The sequence below is a fragment of the Panthera onca genome, chromosome C2 (assembly GCF_046562875.1).
Source record: "Panthera onca isolate mPanOnc1 chromosome C2, mPanOnc1 haplotype 2, whole genome shotgun sequence".
Taxonomy (NCBI): domain Eukaryota; kingdom Metazoa; phylum Chordata; class Mammalia; order Carnivora; family Felidae; genus Panthera; species Panthera onca.
The window spans coordinates 71,470,445-71,488,706 of NC_138347.1; the positions used below are offsets into that span (position 1 = coordinate 71,470,445).

General features: G+C 40.7%; 1 protein-coding gene across 2 annotated transcripts in view; it reads left to right on the forward strand.

The window, feature by feature from the left end:
* Window positions 1-18,262, forward strand: part of MUC20 (mucin 20, cell surface associated) — a 61,733-nt gene that overhangs the window by 5,494 nt on the left and 37,977 nt on the right. Inside the window, exons 3-4 of one of the 2 annotated variants that reach the window (XM_060639683.3) lie at window positions 1,214-1,305; window positions 2,792-3,422. In XM_060639683.3, the coding sequence (XP_060495666.3) occupies window positions 1,214-1,305; window positions 2,792-2,860 (161 nt within the window). In that variant the 3' untranslated portion in view covers window positions 2,861-3,422. Of the gene's footprint in view, window positions 1-1,213; window positions 1,306-2,791; window positions 3,423-18,262 lie in introns of those variants that run through there. The other variant, XM_060639682.3, reaches the window with a different exon arrangement.

Here is an 18,262-nt window from a genome sequence, read left to right on the forward strand (position 1 = left end):
TCCTCAGCTGGCCCTGCCTCTGTGGGGAGGTGAAATAAAAATATTAATCACGATCACCTTACTGAACATCTTTTGTATTCCAGGGAGAGATCATATAAAAATATTTCACAACCAGTGAAGCATTGGCACTGGCTGAATGTTCTCACTGATGTCAGCCAGTGAACTACGAGCTTTGCATGTGTTATCTCTTCTAATTAAACCTTCAAAATTACCTTATGAGGTGGGTGTTATGCCCCACCTGACAGGTGAGGAAACAGGTTTAAAGATGCTAGAAAGATAGCAGTGGGACTCCAAATGGAAGTCTGTTTGATTCCAACTCATAACCTCCTATTGTGCTTTTATTTTTTAAAGCTCAATTTATTAATATTTATTAATATACCTTTATTTAAAAATGCTTTTCTTTATTATTTGTTGATTAGATACTGCATTGACATGATTTAAAAATCAATAGGTGCATAAGGGGTCAGCATAAAATGTCTTTCTCCCACTGCTGTTCCCCAACTACCCAGCTTCCATCATACACATAACTGGCAGAGTTATTTTCTTGTGAATCTTCTGGCCATGAAATATGCATGTGGCAGCAAAAACAAGAAGGATGAGATATCAATATTGATATCTCTATCGGTCTATATAAATATAGAAGTGCAGTGACTGGATCAGTTCTAACAGTATTATGAGAGGGGGAAATGACTACAAGAGGGCAGTTAAGGCAAGCAGGTTAGGGCTCAACAAAAGGCAGAACTTGCCTACAAGGCTGCTAAATTGGGAAGGCTGGATCGAAACCTCCACCAACTTGGAACTGGAAAGCACTGGCTGAGGGCATCACCTCCAAGAGCCGGCCTCTCTCAGGCATTCTCCCTGTCTGGACCCTTTCCCAACAGCCCATCTGTGACCGCTAGTCCTCGAGAACATTCTAGATTCACTTTGATTTCTCCTTCCTCACACTACTCTTTTGACTTCTCTGAATGTGGTTGGGGCCTTTTTCACTCTTGTTGGGAAGACACTACAAGGAGCCCAGTTATTGGAGAGAAGGAGTCCTCTTTCTCTTTGCAGTGAGTAAATGTAAGCTCCCATGTGAACACTGACACATTTACACATGAGAGTGAGCACATATGTGCAGAGGTGTGGACAGAGGCTGGGTAGCATGGGTCATGTCATGATTCCTGAACTGACTTACCCATATTTTCATCTACTGCTTTTTTTAAACTTGTAGGTGGGGATGGAGGCTTTTTCCTTCTGCGGCTGAGTGTGGCCTCTCCAGAAGACCTCACTGACCCTGGAGTGGCAGAGAGGCTGATGCAGCAGGTGAGTGGGCACTTTCTGTGCCAAGAAAGTAGAGGAGAGAATTAGGAACTAAGTTTAAGGATCCCTGCTTGGCTTGGCTTCTGTCTGTTTTTCCTGAGTTAGGAATTCCCCTTCTGTGCTATGTAAAGAAATTCTTTCCTTCACCCCCAATTTCCTCAGGCCCTAGGAAGGTCAGGGCTCCTGGCCCTTGGGAGAAGATCAATGATATTAATGGGCAGATAGGCAGGACTTCAGGTTACAAGTAGCAGAAATCAACTCATTGTAGCTTACACAGAAAAGGCAAGGCATTATTGGCTGAGAAAACTAGAAATGACTGTTCCAGCTTCACTTATGGCTGTATCCAGCAGCTTAGACATGATCATCAAGATTTTCTCTTTCTCTACCTCTCTTAGCTCTTCATTGTTCAGAATCTCTCTTCATATGTACAGAAAGGTGGCTGTGACAGCTCTAGAGTCACAGACACTTCCCTCTCCCAAGGTCTGCTTATTATACTAGGGAAACACCGATCTCATTGGCCTGCAAGGGCCACTATGAGTGACAGCTCAACCACATGGAATGAGAAGGACAGGCCCCAAAGGAAATAGGAATGCCAGGCAGGAAAACACCCCATAGATGTATGCTCCAGATGGGGACCAAGATTGGGGTATATTTGTATAAGTTGGGAAAATTCTCCTAAGACCCAGATCACTGGACAAAGCTTCCAATGGTGGAATTCTGGGGTCAGAGATTATGGGGATAATATGAATCACTGGAAGGTTAAACTAGGTCAGCTCAGTCTAGCTCTTGTGCCCACGTCTTGCTGCTAGGGGATGAGAAGAGGAAGTATCTGGGCTCTTAAAGTTCTCTTAGTGGAAAGGGGCCCATCAGGACTCCCATAATGAGATCTCTGAGCACAGCATGGGGGTTTTGAATTGGGACAGCCAAAGAAATGACAAATGCCTACTGCACTTGATAATCAAAGTAGCAAGTGTGAATCCTAGCCAAAGAGGGAAGCCAGAATGGTGCCAGATCTGAGTCCCCCAGACTGGAAACTATTTCAGGGTTCAGAAAGAGGCCAGGGAGAGAGAACAGGTCAGGAGCTGAGGCACAGGAATCAGGCCATGTAGGTGTTGGGCACGAGCTCTTGTCAGGAGCGGGACACTGATGTAGGGCTCAGGGTTCAGGACTCAGACAAACAATAAGTTTGGAGCCATATAGATCTGAGGGTGAATTCCAGTTCCTAACTGTGTGACCTTGGGTAAGTTACTCCATATTATTTTCCTCCCTTATAAAATGAAGTGAATACAACCTGCTTTGTAAGGTTATTGTGAGGTTAAATAGCATTATGTGCATGAAGCACCTAGTTCATGCCTAGCCGGTGGGGGGCCCAGGGAGTGTTGCTGGCCTCCTCCTATGTTCTCTCTCACTGTCCCTTCCTGTCCGTGGCCTGTGGTGAACTCATAGGCCAGGTGGGCTGGAAGTACCACCTTCTCCTTTTGCCCTACAGCTCCTCCATGAACTGCATACTCACATGCCTCCCATCCAAGTGTCTCTGCTGCGTGTCAAGAAGGACTAAGGAACATCAGCTGTGGCCAGGCATGGTTGTGTGCCAAAGGGGGAAGTGCTGCTGGTGGTCTGGGCCCCCCATAGACTAGAGCCAAGTTACTGTGCTGAGATATACCCGGGAGCTTCCCAGGAGGTCAGCTGGCCTAAGCCCTTTTCCCAGACCTGGCAGCAGGACCCTGACTCACATATGCCTGAGTGTGTGGGGGTCTGGGTGGGGGGTGTTCCAAAGATGTTCTTGGACTTCCTTTGGCACATGTGTTGTGTTTCAGTAAAGAGTGACTTGATCACCCATCTGTCACCTGCTTTGTGCTTCCATTGGACATTAATATTATATTCAGTGTGGCCCAGAGATTATCTATTTTATCAGTATGGGGTATGTGTGGGTTTGTTTGTTTGTTTTGATATTTATATGGTACAGGGATTTAGGGCATCTTCCCTTTACCTCCCTCCTTCATTCTCCCCTGGTTCTTGGTTTGGACCTTGATTATAACACTTGCTGAGGTTGGCCCTGGAGCCTTTTGAACTTTGAGCTCCTTTGGAGCAGGAACCATATTTATCTTAGTATCCCCTGAACCTAGCAGAGTGCCTGGCCTGTAGTAGGATAACAGAGAATGTTTGTTGAATTGACCTGAATTTCAAATTCTGGACACAAACAGATCACAAGAAAGTCTGTAATACTCAAGTATTCCTTCCTCTAGCTCATAAGTCAAGTTATTATTATTTAAAAAAATAAATGTGGCTAATCTTTATTCTATTGTAAAAAAACTTGCTTATGATTTTCAAATTTTGAAAATTTCAAAAGGGCGGGGCACCTGGGTGGCTTGGTCGGTTGCGCGTCCGACTTCGGCTCAGGTCATGATCTCACGGCCCATGAGTTCGAGCCCCTCGTCGGGCTCTGTGCTGACCGCTCAGAGCCTGCAGCCTGTTTCAGATTCTGTGTCTCCCTCTCTCTCTTCCCCTCCTCTGTTCATGCTGTCTCTCTCTCTGTCTCAAAAATAAATAAACGAAAAAAAAATTTAAAAAAATTAAAAAGGGCTAAGAAAAAACGACAGAAATGGAAAGAGGAGTAGAAGAGAAAGAAAAAAATTTCTAAAATCCCACCTCTTAAATACAACCATCGTTAATGTATATATTCAACCTCTCTGCTTGGTCTGAGATATCTCACATTCAATATTTCATACACACACACACACACACACACACACACATTTTATTTTATTATTCTATTCTATTCTATTCTATTCTATTCTATTCTATTCTAATTTTATTTTATTTTAGAGACAGTGTGTGTGAGTGGGATAGAGGGGCAGAAGGAAAGAGAGAGAGAATCCCAAGCAGTTTCCATGTTGAACATGGAGCCTGATACAGGGTTTGATCCCACCCATGACCCTGGGATCATGACCTGAGCCAAAATCAATAGCATATGCTCAACCGACTGAGCCACCCAGGTGCCCCCCAAATCAAAGTCTTAATCTTTCCCCCAAACCTACTCTGCCTGTGTCTTCTACATCATGTCAATTACATCCTTCAGTTCCCCAAGCCAAAATTCTCAAAGCCAGTCTTTATTACTCTATTTCTTTCATACTTTACATCCATCTCATCAGAGAAGTCTGTTGGCGTTGCTGCTGTCAAAAATATGCCCGCAGCCTGACCCTTCTTCACCACCTCCACTGCTCTCACCTGGTCCGAGCTGCCGTGGTCTCTCACCTGGATTACTAACATCTTCCTAACAGGTCTCCCTCTTTCTACCTTTGCCCCCCACCTCCAGTGTAGTCCCAGCACACCAGCCAGTGCTGTCACTCTATAATGTAAGGCAGATGAAGCCACTCCTTGGCTCCAAACCCTCCCATTTCATTCAGACAGAAAGCAAGGTCCTATAATGGTCTGCAAAGCTGTATGCAATCTGTGCCCCTCCACCAGCCTCTTGAACTTGCTAACTGCGCTCTAGCAACACTGACCTTGCTGTTCTATGAATGCATCAGGCCTTGAATGCACGCTTCTGCCTGGGGACATTTGCATGCATTGCTCAGTCTGCTTAGTATGCTTCTCCTGCAGATATCCACTTGGCTAACACTTCCATCCCTTCCACCCTCGCAGTGGGTCTGCCTGACCACCCCCTCTGCTTTGATTTTCTTCGTGACGTTGATTACAACCTAACATAATACATATTTTATTTCTTTGTCTTGTTTACTATCTGTCTCCCTCAACTAGAATGTAAGAGTTTGTTCACTCCAGTATACCCAGCATCTAGGACAGTGCCTGGCACATAAAAGATTCTCAGTAAATATTTGTTAAATGAATGAAGGAAATAAGACAACTTTGGATATTCTTGTGAATAAGGGGGAGTGTGCCTATTCAACTGATCCCCTTTCTCTTGCAGAGTGGGGCAGAATGAGTTTTATAAAGTAGGTTGGACAAAAATAATGGAAACATTCTTCCCAGCATATTTGATGAGCACCGACAACAGAAGAGAGACCATGTTTTGTGCTGTGGGGGATTCAAAGATGTCTCTTCGCACAGGGGCTAAAGTTAGTAGGGGAAGGCAGACATGTACAGACATAATAAACTGAAAGAATTTATTTACCATATATGGCATATATGGCAAAACCAGAATCTCCTTAATACACAAAGAGCTCTTACAAGGCAATAAAAAAGCATATATACCAATAGGAAAGTAGGAGTATAAATCCCTTCCAAAAGCAGGAATATTAGGTCCTGTTTTCCATGAGAAAGAAACTTCACCGGCAAAAAAAAAAAAAAAAAGAAGTAAATTGATACAATGAGATATTGCTAACTGTGTATCAATAAGTAAAGAATTATAAAAATTATAATTTCTATGTTGATGAGGGTGTGAGAGGGGAAAGAACACTCTTAAACACTGCTTGTGTGAATGAAGTTGGGACAGCCTTTCTGGAGGACAATTTGACTAGCTAAGGCCTTAAAAACGTGCATCCCTTTAACTAGTTTCATTCCGAAGGGGTTCTTGAGGAAATAACTAAGAATCTGTGCAAAGCCCAATAAATAAATGTGTTCATTACAGGCCAATGTAATGAACAGGCTGTGTTATAACAGCCAATAAAGGCAAAATACAAAACAAAACACAAATAAGCTATCCCGGTATAGTCATTTGGTTAATAATAGTGTTTACCTTTCACACTCTCTTTAGAGGTTCCCTCTCCAAAGTCAAAGCTAGTCCTGTTTCTACCAAAGGAATCAAGCTCCCAGCTTTGTGTGCAAGGGTCTTTGTGATATGGAGAACTTACCCAGCTCGGTGTCCTGTGTTCCTTCCACAAGAAACTTACTACTTCCCAGTCACACCTGCTTTCATCCAGAGACTTTGCACATCATGATTCTTGTTCCCTAGAATGTTCTCCTCTCTTCTGGTCCCTTCGGTCTGGAAAACTTCTATTCATGCCTAGAAGCCTGGTTCATTCAGTGCCTCCTTGTGGTAGCTTTCCCCAAATTCCCTAAAGAAGAGCTAGTTTCTTAGTCTTTTTATGTTTCTGTTATAACACTTACCATGCTACATCATGCTTCATTTACTTACAAGGTTGTTAAGTTATATGTGCTTCATGACAACTGTAATGTAGTATTCATCTCTGTAGCCACAAAACCCAGCACAGAGCCCTGTACATGGAGGGCACTGGACTGTTTGCTGAATAACTGAGATGATGGGCCCCGTGAGCAGGTGGCCATGAAATGTGGGCTCTGAAAGTTGAGAGAAATGGCATTTAGTGCTGAAGTTAAACAAAATATAAATACAATGATATAATTATTATTAAGCTGTACTATAACTAGGCATAAATATATAACACTGCAGTTTTATACACCCAATTCTTTTTTTTAAGTATCTATTACTCATTTTAATTTTTTTTATTAACTTTTTGATTTTTTTAAATTAGTTAGCATATAGTGAAACAATGATTTCAGGAGTAGACTCCTTGGTGCCCCTTACCCATTCAGCCCATCCCCCCTCCCACAACCCCTCCTGTATCCCTCAGTTTGTTCTCCATATCTTTGAGTCTCTTCTGTTTTGTCCCCTTCCCTGTTTTTTATATTATTTTTGTTTCCCTTCCCTTATGTTCATCTGTTTTGTCTCTTAAATTCCTCATATGAATGAAGTCATATGATATCTGTCTTTCTCTGACTAATTTCACTTAGCATAATACCCTCCAGTTCCGTTCACATAGTTGCAAATGGCAAGATTTCATTCTTTTTGATTGCTGAGTAATACTCTGTTGTATATATATACCACGTCTGCTTTATCCATTCATCCATCGATGGACATTTGGGCTCTTTCCATACTTTGGCTATTGTCGATAATGCTGCTATAAACGTGGGGGTTCATGTGTCCCTTCGAAACAGCATGCCTGTATCCCTTGGATAAATGCCTAGTAGTGCAATTGTTGGGTCATAGGGTAATTTTATTTTTAGTTTTTTGAGGAACCTCCATACTGTTTTCCAGAGTGGCTGCACCAGCTTGCATTCCCACCAACAATGCAAAAGAGATCCTCTTTCTCTGCATCCTCGCCAACATCTGCTGTTGGCTGAGTTGTTAATGTTAGCCATTCTGACAGGTGTGAGGTAGTATCTCATTGTGGTTTTGATTTGTATTTCCCTGATGATGAGTGATGTTGAGCATTTTTTCATGTGTCGGTTGGCCATCTGAATGTCTTCCTTGGAGAAGTGTCTATTCATATCTTTTGCCCATTTCTTCACTGGATTATTTGTTTTTTGGGTGTTGAGTTTGATAAGTTCTTTATAGATTTTGGATACTAACCCTTTATCTGATATGTCATTTGCAAATATCTTCTCCCATTCTGTCAGTTGCCTTTTAGTTTTGCTGATTGTTTCCTTTGCTGTGCAGAAGCTTTTCATTGTGATGAGGTCCCAGTCGTTCATTTTTGCTTTTGTTTCCTTTGCCTCCAGAGACATGTTGAGTAAGAAGTTGCTGTGGGCAAGATCAAAGAGGTTTTTGCCTGCTTTCTCCTCAAGGATTTTGATGGCTTCCTGTCTTACATCGAGGTCTTTCATCCATTTTGAGTTTCTTTTTGTGTATGGTGTAAGAAAGTGGTCCAGGTTCATTTTTCTGCATGTTTCTGTCCAGTTTTCCCAGCACCACTTGCTGAAGAGACTGTCTTTATTTCATTGGATATTCTTTCCTTTGGATATTCTGTGCTTTGTCAAAGATTAGTTTGCCATACGTTTGTGAGTCCATTTCTGGGTTCTCTATTCTGTTCCATTGATTTGAGTGTCTGTTCCTGTGCCAGTACCATACTGTCTTGATGATTACAGCTTTGTAGTATAGCTTGAAGTCTGGGATTGTAATGCCTCCTGCTTTGGTTTTCTTTTTCAAGATTGCTTTGGCTATTCGGGGTCTTTTATGGTTCCATACAAATTTTAGGATTATTTGTTTTAGCTCTGTGAAGAATGCTGGTGTTACTTTGATAGATTGCATTGAATATGTAGATTGCTTTGGGTAGTATTGAGATTTTAACAATATTTTTTCTTCCTATCCAGGAGCATGGAATCTTTTCCCATTTTTTTGTGTCTTCTTCAATTTCTTTCATAAGCTTTCTATAGTTTTGAGTGTACAGATTTTTCACCTCTTTGGTTAGATTTATTCCTAGGTATTTTATGGTTTTTTGTGCAACTGTAAATGGGATTGATTCCTTGATTTCTCTTTCTGTCGCTTCATTGTTGGTGTATAGGAATGCAACCGATTTCTGTGCATTGATTTTATATCCTGCAACTTTGCTGAACTCATGAATCAGCTCTAGCAGTTTTTTGGTGGAATCTTTTGGGTTTTCCATATAGAGTATCATGTCATCTGTGAAGAGTGAAAGTTTGACCTCCTCCTGACCAATTTGGATGCCTTTTATTTCTTTGTGTTTTCTGATTGCAGAGGCTAAGATTTCTAATACTATGTTAAATAACAGCGGAGAGAGTGAACATCCCTGTCTTGTTCCTGACCTTAGCTGGAAAGCTCTCAGTTTTTCCCCATTGAGGATGATATTAGCATTGGGTCATTCATATATGGCTTTTATGATCTCGAGGTATGATCCTTCTATTCTTACTTTCTTGAGGGTTTTTATCAAGAAAGGATGCTGTATTTTGTCAAATGCTTTCTCTGCATCTATTGAGAGGATCATATAGTTCTTGTCCTTTCTTTTATTGATGTGATGAATCACATTAATTGTTCTGTGGATATTGAACCAGCCCTGCATCCCAGGTATAAATCCCACTTGGTCGTGGTGAATAATTTTTTTAATGTATTGTTGGATCCAGTTGGCTAATATCTTTTTTTGAGGATTTTTGAATCCATGTTCATCAGGGAAATTGGTCTATAGTTCTCCTTTTTAGTGGGGTCTCTGTCTGGTTTTGGAATCAAGGTAATGCTGGCTTCATAGAAAGAGTTTGGAAGTTTTCTTTCCATTTCTATTTTTTGGAACAGTTTCAAGAGAATAGGTGTTAATTCTTCCTTAAATGTTTGGTAGAATTCCCCTGGAAAGCCATCTGGCCCTGGACTCTTGTTATTTGGCAGATTTTTGATTACTAATTCGATTTCCTTACTGGTTATGGGTCTGTTCAAATTTTCTATTTCTTCCTGTTTCAGTTTTGGTAGTGTATATGTTTCTAGGAACTTGTCCATTTCTTCCAGATTACCCATTTTATTGGCATACAATTGCTCATAATATTCTCTTATTATTGTTTTTATTTCTGTTGTGTTGGTTGTGATCTCTCCTCTTTCATTCTTGATTTTATTTATTTGGGTCATTTCCTTTTTCTTCTTGATCAAATTGGCTAGTGGTTTATCAATTTTGTTAATTCTTTCAAAGAACCAGCTTCTGGTTTCATTGATCTGTTCTACTGTTTTTTTGTTTTTGTTTTTTTTTGTTTTTTTGTTTTTTTTTGTTTCGATAGCATTAATTTCTGCTCTAATCTTTATTATTTCCTGTCTTCTGCTGATTTTGGGTTTTATTTGCTATTCTTTTTCCAGCTCCTTAAGGCGTAAGATTAGGTTGTGTATCTGAGATCTTTCTTCCTTCTTTAGGAAAGCCTGGATTGCTATATACTTTCCTCTTATGACTGCCTTTGCTGTGTCCCAGAGGTTATGGGTTGTGGTGTTATCATTTTCATTGACTTCCATATACTTTTTAGTTTCCTCTTTAACTGCTTGGTTAGCCCATTCATTCTTTAGTAGGATGTTCTTCAGTCTCCAAGTATTTGTTACCTTTCCAAATGTTTTCTTGTGGTTGATTTCGAGTTTCATAGCGTTGTGCTCTGAAAATATGCACGGTATAATCTCGATCTCTTTGTACTTACTTAGGGCTCCCAGTATGTGGTCTATACTGGAGAACATTCCATGTGCACTGGAGAAGAATGTATATTCTGCTGCTTTAGAATGAAATGTTCTGAATATATCTGTTAAGTCCATCTGGTCCAGTGTGTCATTCCAAGCCATTGTTTCCTTGTTGATTTTTTGATTAGATGATCTGTCCATTGCTGTGAGTGGGGTGTTGAAGTCTCCTACTATTATGGTATTACTATCAATGAGTTGCTTTATGTTTGTGATTAATTGATTTATATATTTGGGTGCTCTCACATTTGGCGCATAAATGTTTATAATTGTTAGGTCTTCTTGGTGGATAGACCCCTTGATTATGATATAATGCCCTTCTGCATCTCTTGATACAGTCTTTATTTTAAAGTCTAGATTGTCTGATATAAATATGGCTACACCAGCTTTCTTTTGTTGACCATTAGCATGATAGACGGTTCTCCATCCCCTTATTTTCAATCTGAAGGTGTCTTTAGGTCTAAAGTGGGTCTCTTGTAAACAGCATATAGATGAATCTTTTTTTCTTATCCATTCTGTTACGCTATGTCCTTTGATTGGAGCATTGAGTCCATTGACATTTAAAGTGAGTACTGAAAGAATGAATTTATTGCCATTTTGATGCTTGTAGAGTTGTAGTTTCTGGTGGTGTTCTCTGGTCCTTTCTAATCTTTGTTGCTTTTCATATATATATATATATATATATATATATATATATATATATATATATTTTTTTTTTCCATCTTTTCTCCCCTCAGAGAGTCCCCCTTAAAATTTCTTGAAGGGCTGGTTTAGTGGTCAAAAACTCCTTTAGTTTTTGTCTGGGAAACTTTTAATCTCTCCTTCTATTTTGAATGACAGCCTTGCTGGATAAAGAATTCTTGGCTGCATATTTTTCTGATTCAGCACATTGAATATATCCTGCCACTCCTTTCTGGGCTGCCAAGTTTCTGTGGATAGGTCTGCTGCAAACCTGATCTGTCTTCCCTTGTAAGTTAAGGACTTTTTTTTCCATTGCTTCTTTCATGATTCTCTCCTTGCCTGAGTATTTTGTGAATTTGACTATGACATGCTTGTTGATGGTCGGTTTTTGTTGAATCTAATGGGGGTTCTCTGTCCTTCCTGGATTTTGATGTCTGTGTCTTTACCCAGGTTAGGAAAGTTTTTGGCTATGATTTGCTCACATAACCCTTCTACCCCTATTTCTCTCTCTTCTGGGACCCCTATGATTCTGATGTTGTTCCTTTTTAATGGATCACTGATTTCTCTAATTCTTAAATCGTGCTCTTTTGCCTTAATCTCCCTCTTTTTTTTCCTGCTTCATTATTCTCTATAAGTTTGTCCTCTATATAGCTGATTCTCTGTTCTGCCTTGTCCATCCTTGCTGCCACTGCATCCATCCGTGATTGCAGCTCAGTTATAGCATTTTTAATTTCATTCTATTTTTTACTTCTTTTATCTCTGCAGAGAGGGATTCTAATCTATTTTTGACTCCAGCTAGTATTATTATTATCGTGATTCTAAATTCTGGTTCAGACATCTTGCTTATATCTGTGTTGGTTAAATCCCTGCCTGTCGTTTCTTTGTGCTCTTTCTTTTGGGGTGAATTCCTTCGTTTTGTAATTTTGAAGGAAGAAAAGGAATTAATGAGGAAAAATTAAAATTAAAAAAAATTAAAATTAAAAAAATATGAAAATTAAACACACACACACACACACACAAATCTAATAAATGATGCTAGATCCTATGTGTGTTTTGGTCTGGGTGTTGAAAGTGGTTTGACAGATTAGGGAAAAAAAAGAGGGGGGGAGAAAAAAAAGGAAATCATTTGAGAATTTTAAAAAATGAATACACTGAAGTAGACTAAAATGAGATGATGAGAGTAAGATAGAATTTGAAAAAATTTACAGAAAAGCAAAAAATATAGTAAAAAAATTAGAGAAAAATATTTTTAATAGAAATTGAAAGTAAAAATGAAGTTTTTCACTTTCTGCATTCAAGAAAAAGAAAAGAAAAAAAGAGAAAAAAGAAAAAGAAAATAAAAATAAGGAAATCATTTGAAAATGTGAAAAGGTGAATACACTGAAGTAGACTAAAATAGAATGATGGAAGTAAGATAGAATTTGAAAAAATTTACACAAAAGTAAAAAATATAGTAGAAAATTTAAATAAAAAATTTTTAATAAAAATTGAAAATAAAAGTGAATTTTTTTCTCTTTCTGTATTCAAGAAAAAGAATAGTGCAAAAGAGAAAAAAAGAAAGAAAATTGAATAGATGGACCTGCTAACAGATTGAAATAGGACTGAAATTACTTCATTTTCCCTTAGAAGTCAGACTATGTAGTGCTTTATAGTCCATAAACTAAGTAGGCGGTGAGACTACACGGTGTAGTGTTCTTGAAGAGCCAGGTTGGCCCAGTTGGGCGGGGCTCAGTGTAACAGCTCTGCTCTCCACTAGATGGTGCTGCTAGCCTACTGGGGTGGATTGTTGCAGCGCTCATAGGTGCGTACGCGCATGCGCGGGAGTGGCGAAAATGGCGTCACTCAGCTATCAGTCTCTAGTATGGAAACTCTGTTCTCTCTGATCAGCAATCTCGCACCCGTCCTCTGTCTTCAGCTTTTGTCCACTACCCGCTTCTTCACTGTCCGTGACCAAGCCCCAGGCAGTACCTCTCTCCCGAGTTTTGTCTCAAATGAGGCTGTTTTCCCCAGCCCCTTAATTCTGAAGGACTGCGGCTTCGACCCGTTCCGCCCCTCTGCGGGAAGGTCTCCCCAGGCAACGGCCGAACGCCGGCCGCACCCAGGAAAGTTCGCCAAACCGTGCTGCTGCTGAAGCCCAGAGACTGCGTCCAGGTGCTAGCCGCCCCGGAAAAAGTTTGTGAGCTAGCGTAGCAGCAGCCTTTCAGGGATTATGGAAAATCACAACACACATCTGGCATGAGCCTTCACATCTAACGACCTTGTTCCAGCACCAGCAAATGTGGCCGTTTTCTGGGGTCTGCTGGGACCATGTGGCTTCAACAGTCTCTACCAAATGTCCTTCCAGCAGTGGAACCGTTTTTCCCCATGTGGCTGAGAACCTCCCGGACCCCACTCTGTTCCTGGGGATTCACCCTTCCCACCAGAGCACTGCCAGGTATCGAGCTGCGGAGTTGCAGCCTTTGCGCTACCCTTGTTTACAGTCTTAATGGAATTTAAACCCTCTCCTTTCTCCTTTCTCCCTTTTTAGTTTAGTCCCTGTGGCTGTTTCCAATTTTCCACTTTCTCTCCAGCTGCTTTTGGGGAGGGGTGCTTTTCCCATATTCTCCCCCACCCCAGTCTCCGTCCTCTCTCCGCCTGCAAAGGCTGCTCCCTGCCCGCCGCCGGCTTCTCTCTCCCCAAGTTCACCTCTCCGGACCACATACCTGCTGAATTCTGTGGTTCAGGTTGTGCAGATTGTTATGTTAATCCTCCAATCAGTTTTCTAGGTGTGTAGGATGGTTTAGTGTTGGTCTGGCTGTGTTTCATGGACGCGAGACACACAAAAAACTTCCATGCTGTTCCGTCATCTTGGCTCCTCTCTACACCAAATTCTTAGTTTTTCTTTTCTTGCTTTGCACTTATTTTTTTTTAATGTTTATTTATACTTGCGAGAGAGAGAGAGACAGAGAGAGAGAGAGACTGAGCACAAGGGGCAGAGAGAGGCACACAGAGTCTGAAGTAGGTTCCAGGCTCTGAGCTGTCAGCACAGAGCCCGACATGGGGCTTGAACTCACAAACTGTGAGATCATGACCTGAGCTGAAGGTGGATACTTAACCAACTGAGCCACCTAAGCACCCGTGGAGTTATTTGAATTGGGGATACCTGATAAAGTGGATAATTTCATCTTAACTATCCACATATAAGGACATACATGTACATGCAGTGCTGATTACTGTTATTGGAAATCAAAAATTTTGTAAAATATAGGCTATACCAATTAGAAGCATTTGGGAATTAAAGTGTGTAATTGTGCTTGTGTGTGTGTGTGTGTGTGTGTGTGTGTGTGTGTGTGCGCGCGCGTGCACATGAGAGAGAGAGAGAATTACTGGTATTGACCAGAACTAGCAGAAGTAATGTTACCAACCAGCAAGAACCAGAAAGCCTGGAGAAAATTCTCCAGTTATTTAAGACTCAAAGGTGTGTGTATATGAGGTGAAAAGGCCACATATTTCATGAAGACAAAGGTAGGTGTGTACCTAAACAAGATAGCCTGTTTGAAGTCATCTGTGGCTCAGCACAAATTTAGAAAGCAAAATCAGAAGGCCATGGTGAGAACATGAGGTGGGACTCTTCTGATGAGAGACTTCAGCTGAAGTTCCTGCCACAGCCAGTCCTTCCTTCAACCTCTGTTAAGGGAGACTGGCCACCAGTTAGTGGAAAGCAGTGAATGGTAACTGATCCCATGGGTGTGCCCCAAATTCAAATCAGTGGGCATCATTTTTTGGTAAATATTTACACTGGTATATTATGCCTGTTATCTATTATTTGCCATCCTGGTCTCTTTTTTTTTTTTTTTTTTTTTTTTTTTTGCTGTAATGTTTTATTTGTTTTTGAGAGAGAGAGAGAGCAGGGAAGGGGCAAAGAGAGAGGGAGACACAGAATCTGAAGCAGGCTCCAGGCTCCAAGCTGTCAGCACAGAGCCTGACAAGGGCTCGAACCCACGAACTGTGAGATCATGACCTGAGTCAAAGTTGGTCACTTAACCAACTAAGCCACCTAGGTGCCCCTGTGCTGGTCTTTAGATGCTGCCTGCCTTAAGCCCATGAGGAGTTTCTGGAAGGCTCCTTTGAGAGCAGGGAAGGATGGGCAAGGGGATCTGTGTGTCTGGCTATAAGCCCTTTAAGGTTGCCCAGTGCCCACTGAGGATGTTCCAGTGCCTGCCGCCCACTGGGAATGGGGGTGGAGGCTTCCTCCCCTCTGCCAAACTAACGTATGCCTGGAACCCTGAAGAAGGGCCCTTCAGTTCTTTATTCCAGGTGCATGAGTGACAGAATCTAAATCACAGATCTGGAGAGTGGGCTGATGAAAATTTGCAGTTGTGTCCTTGATCTGAATGGCACCACTTACCAAGAATTCTTTTTTCTTTTTAATTTTGAATTGTTATTTTTAAGATTTTATTTTTAAATAGTATCTATACCCAGCATGGGGCTCAAACTCACAACCCCGAGATCAAGAGTCACAAGTTCTTCTGACAGAGCCAGTCAGATGCCCCAAGAGACCTTTCCTTCCCACACAGACACCTCCTTCTTTTTTCATGACAACCTTTCTCTACATCCCCAGTGCCTTAGCATTTTGGCCAGGTTGCAGGTAAAATATAGGACACCCAGTTACATAAGAATTTCAGATAAGCAATGAATGCTTTTTAAAACATGTGTGTCCCAAACATTTCATGGGACATCTTATACTAAAAAACTTATTTGTGGTTTTTCTGAAACTCAAATTTAACTGGGCTTCCTGTATTTTCATTCTCTGAATCTGACAACCTTACTTTGAATGCCTCCTCTTCAACCAGTGTCCCCACCTCCTCTTTTTTCCCAGTCTGCGGGTTTCCTTCTCTGTAGCAAGCCCTGGAGCTTCTCTTAGGCCTTGGATATCTCCACAACCTTTGGCAGGATTGTCTGCAACACTTATTCTGTCCTCCAGCCCCCACCCGTCCGCTGTTGCCCAGTGAGAGCAGAAGAAGTTTAATGTCTGAAGATGGGATGAGGGGAGGAAGGACTTTGGGTTTGAGTGGTTTTGCCCCCCATTTGCCACCTTGCTTTTGTTCTTTCAGGTTTCCTCTTCCCCTGCTTGATGACACACAGTATCTGTAACAACCACGTCTTGCACAGTGTGGGTCAATCCCTTGCCAAGAGTCCTGACTGGGTTTAGGATGAGATGTAATTTTTGGACCTTATGCTCAAAGCAAGCATACCCTCTCTGATCTTGGGTCACATTATAAAGTCTTCATCATATAACTTAGTTTTTGGGTTGGAATGGTCAGGGCAAGGGCCATCTCATCAGTCCACCATGTTTGTGTTACCCCTCTCCCTCCCTCCTTGTTTTACATCCCTTTCTTTCTAATTGCTGGGCACCACCCCCAGCCCACCCTGTCTCCCTGTAGTGACATATGTGCTTAATTCTTTTTGTTTAAATTTGTACAATTGCTTAAATTAATAAACTCAATTTTTTGACATAGTTTTATGTTCATAGCAAACTGAACTAAAAGTACAAAGTTTCCATATATCCCTTTTCCCCCAGCACACTTACAACCTCCCCTACTATTAACATGCCCCACCAGAGAGCATTGTTACAATCAATGAACTTACACTGAAATGTCATTATCGTCCGGAGTCCACAGTTTACATTAGGGTTCATCCTTTTTTTAAAACTGAAGTATAATTGGCATACAATATGATATTATTTTCAAGCATACAAGTTTGGGATTTGACATTTTTACATACTATGAAATGATCACCATAATAAGTCTAATAACAGACTTAATACAATATTATTGTCTATATTTCCTGTGCTGTACATTACATTCCCATGAGTTATTTATTTATTTATTTATTTTTTATTTTTTATTTTTTTTAATATATGAAATTTATTGTCAAATTGGTTTCCATACAACACCCAGTGCTCATCCCAAAAGGTGCCCTCCTCAATACCCATCACCAACCTTCCCCTCCCTCCCACCCCCCATCAACCCTCAGTTTGTTCTCAGTTTTTAACAGTCTCTTATGCTTTGGCTCTCTCCCACTCTAACCTCTTTTTCTTTTTTTTTTCCTTCCCCTCCCCCATGGGTTTCTGTTAAGTTTCTCAGGATCCACATAAGAGTGAAACCATATGGTATGTCTTTCTCTGTATGGCTTATTTCACTTAGCATAATACTCTCCAGTTCCATCCACGTTGCTACAAAGGGCCATATTTCATTCTTTCTCATTGCCACGTAGTATTCCATTGTGTATATAAACCACAATTTCTTTATCCATTCATCAGTTGATGGACATTTAGGCTCTTTCCATAATTTGGCTATTGTTGAGAGTGCTGCTATAAACATTGGGGTACAAGTGCCCCTATGCATCAGTACTCCGGTATCCCTTGGAAAAATTCCTAGCAGTGCTATTGCTGGGTCATAGGATAGGTCTATTTTTAATTTTCTGAGGAACCTCCACACGAGTTATTTATTTTATAACTGGAAGTTTCTACCTCTTGATCCTCTTCACCCATTTTGCCCACCCTTCAGAGCCCCTCTCCTCTGGTGTGTGATTTTGGCTATAGGGTTTTTAAAATCAAGCTGAGGAAGTTCCCCTCTATTTCCAGCTGCCAAGAATTTTGGTGTTTGAGTTTGTCAAATGTTTTTTTCTACAACTATTGGTATAATCACACGATTTTTTTTCTTCTGTTGATGTGATAGATTACACCAATTGATTTTTTAAAAATGTTTATTTATTTATTTTGAGAGACAGTAAGAGAGGGCTCAAGCAGAGGAGGGGCAGAGAGAGAGGGAGAGAGAGAATCTCAAGCAGTGTCTATGCCATCAGCACAGATCCTGACATGGGGCTCAATCTCATGAACCATGATTTCATGATCTGAGCCAAAATCGAGTTGGATGCTTAACCACTGAACCACCCAAGTACCCCTTAATTGATTTTTGAATATTGAGTCAGCCTTGCACACCTGGAATAAATCCCACTTGGTCATGGCATATGATTCTTTTTATTCATTGTTGGATTTTATTTGTTAATGTTTTGTTGAAGTTTTTTACATCTATGTTCATGAGAGATATTGCTGTATAGTTTTTTTTTTTTTTTTCTATGATTTTTTTCTGGGTTTGGTATTAAGGTAATGCTGGCTTCATAGAATGACTTAGGAAGTATTCCCTCCACTTCAATCTTTTGAAAGAGATTATAGAGAACTGGTAGAATTTCTTCCTGAAATGTTTGGTAGAATTCACCAGTGAATCTGTTTAGCTATATGCTTAATTCTTGATAAATTAATGCTAGGATTAAATAAGTTTTTTGTTTTTTTTTTTAAGTAGGCTCTATGACCAATGTGGGGCTTGAACT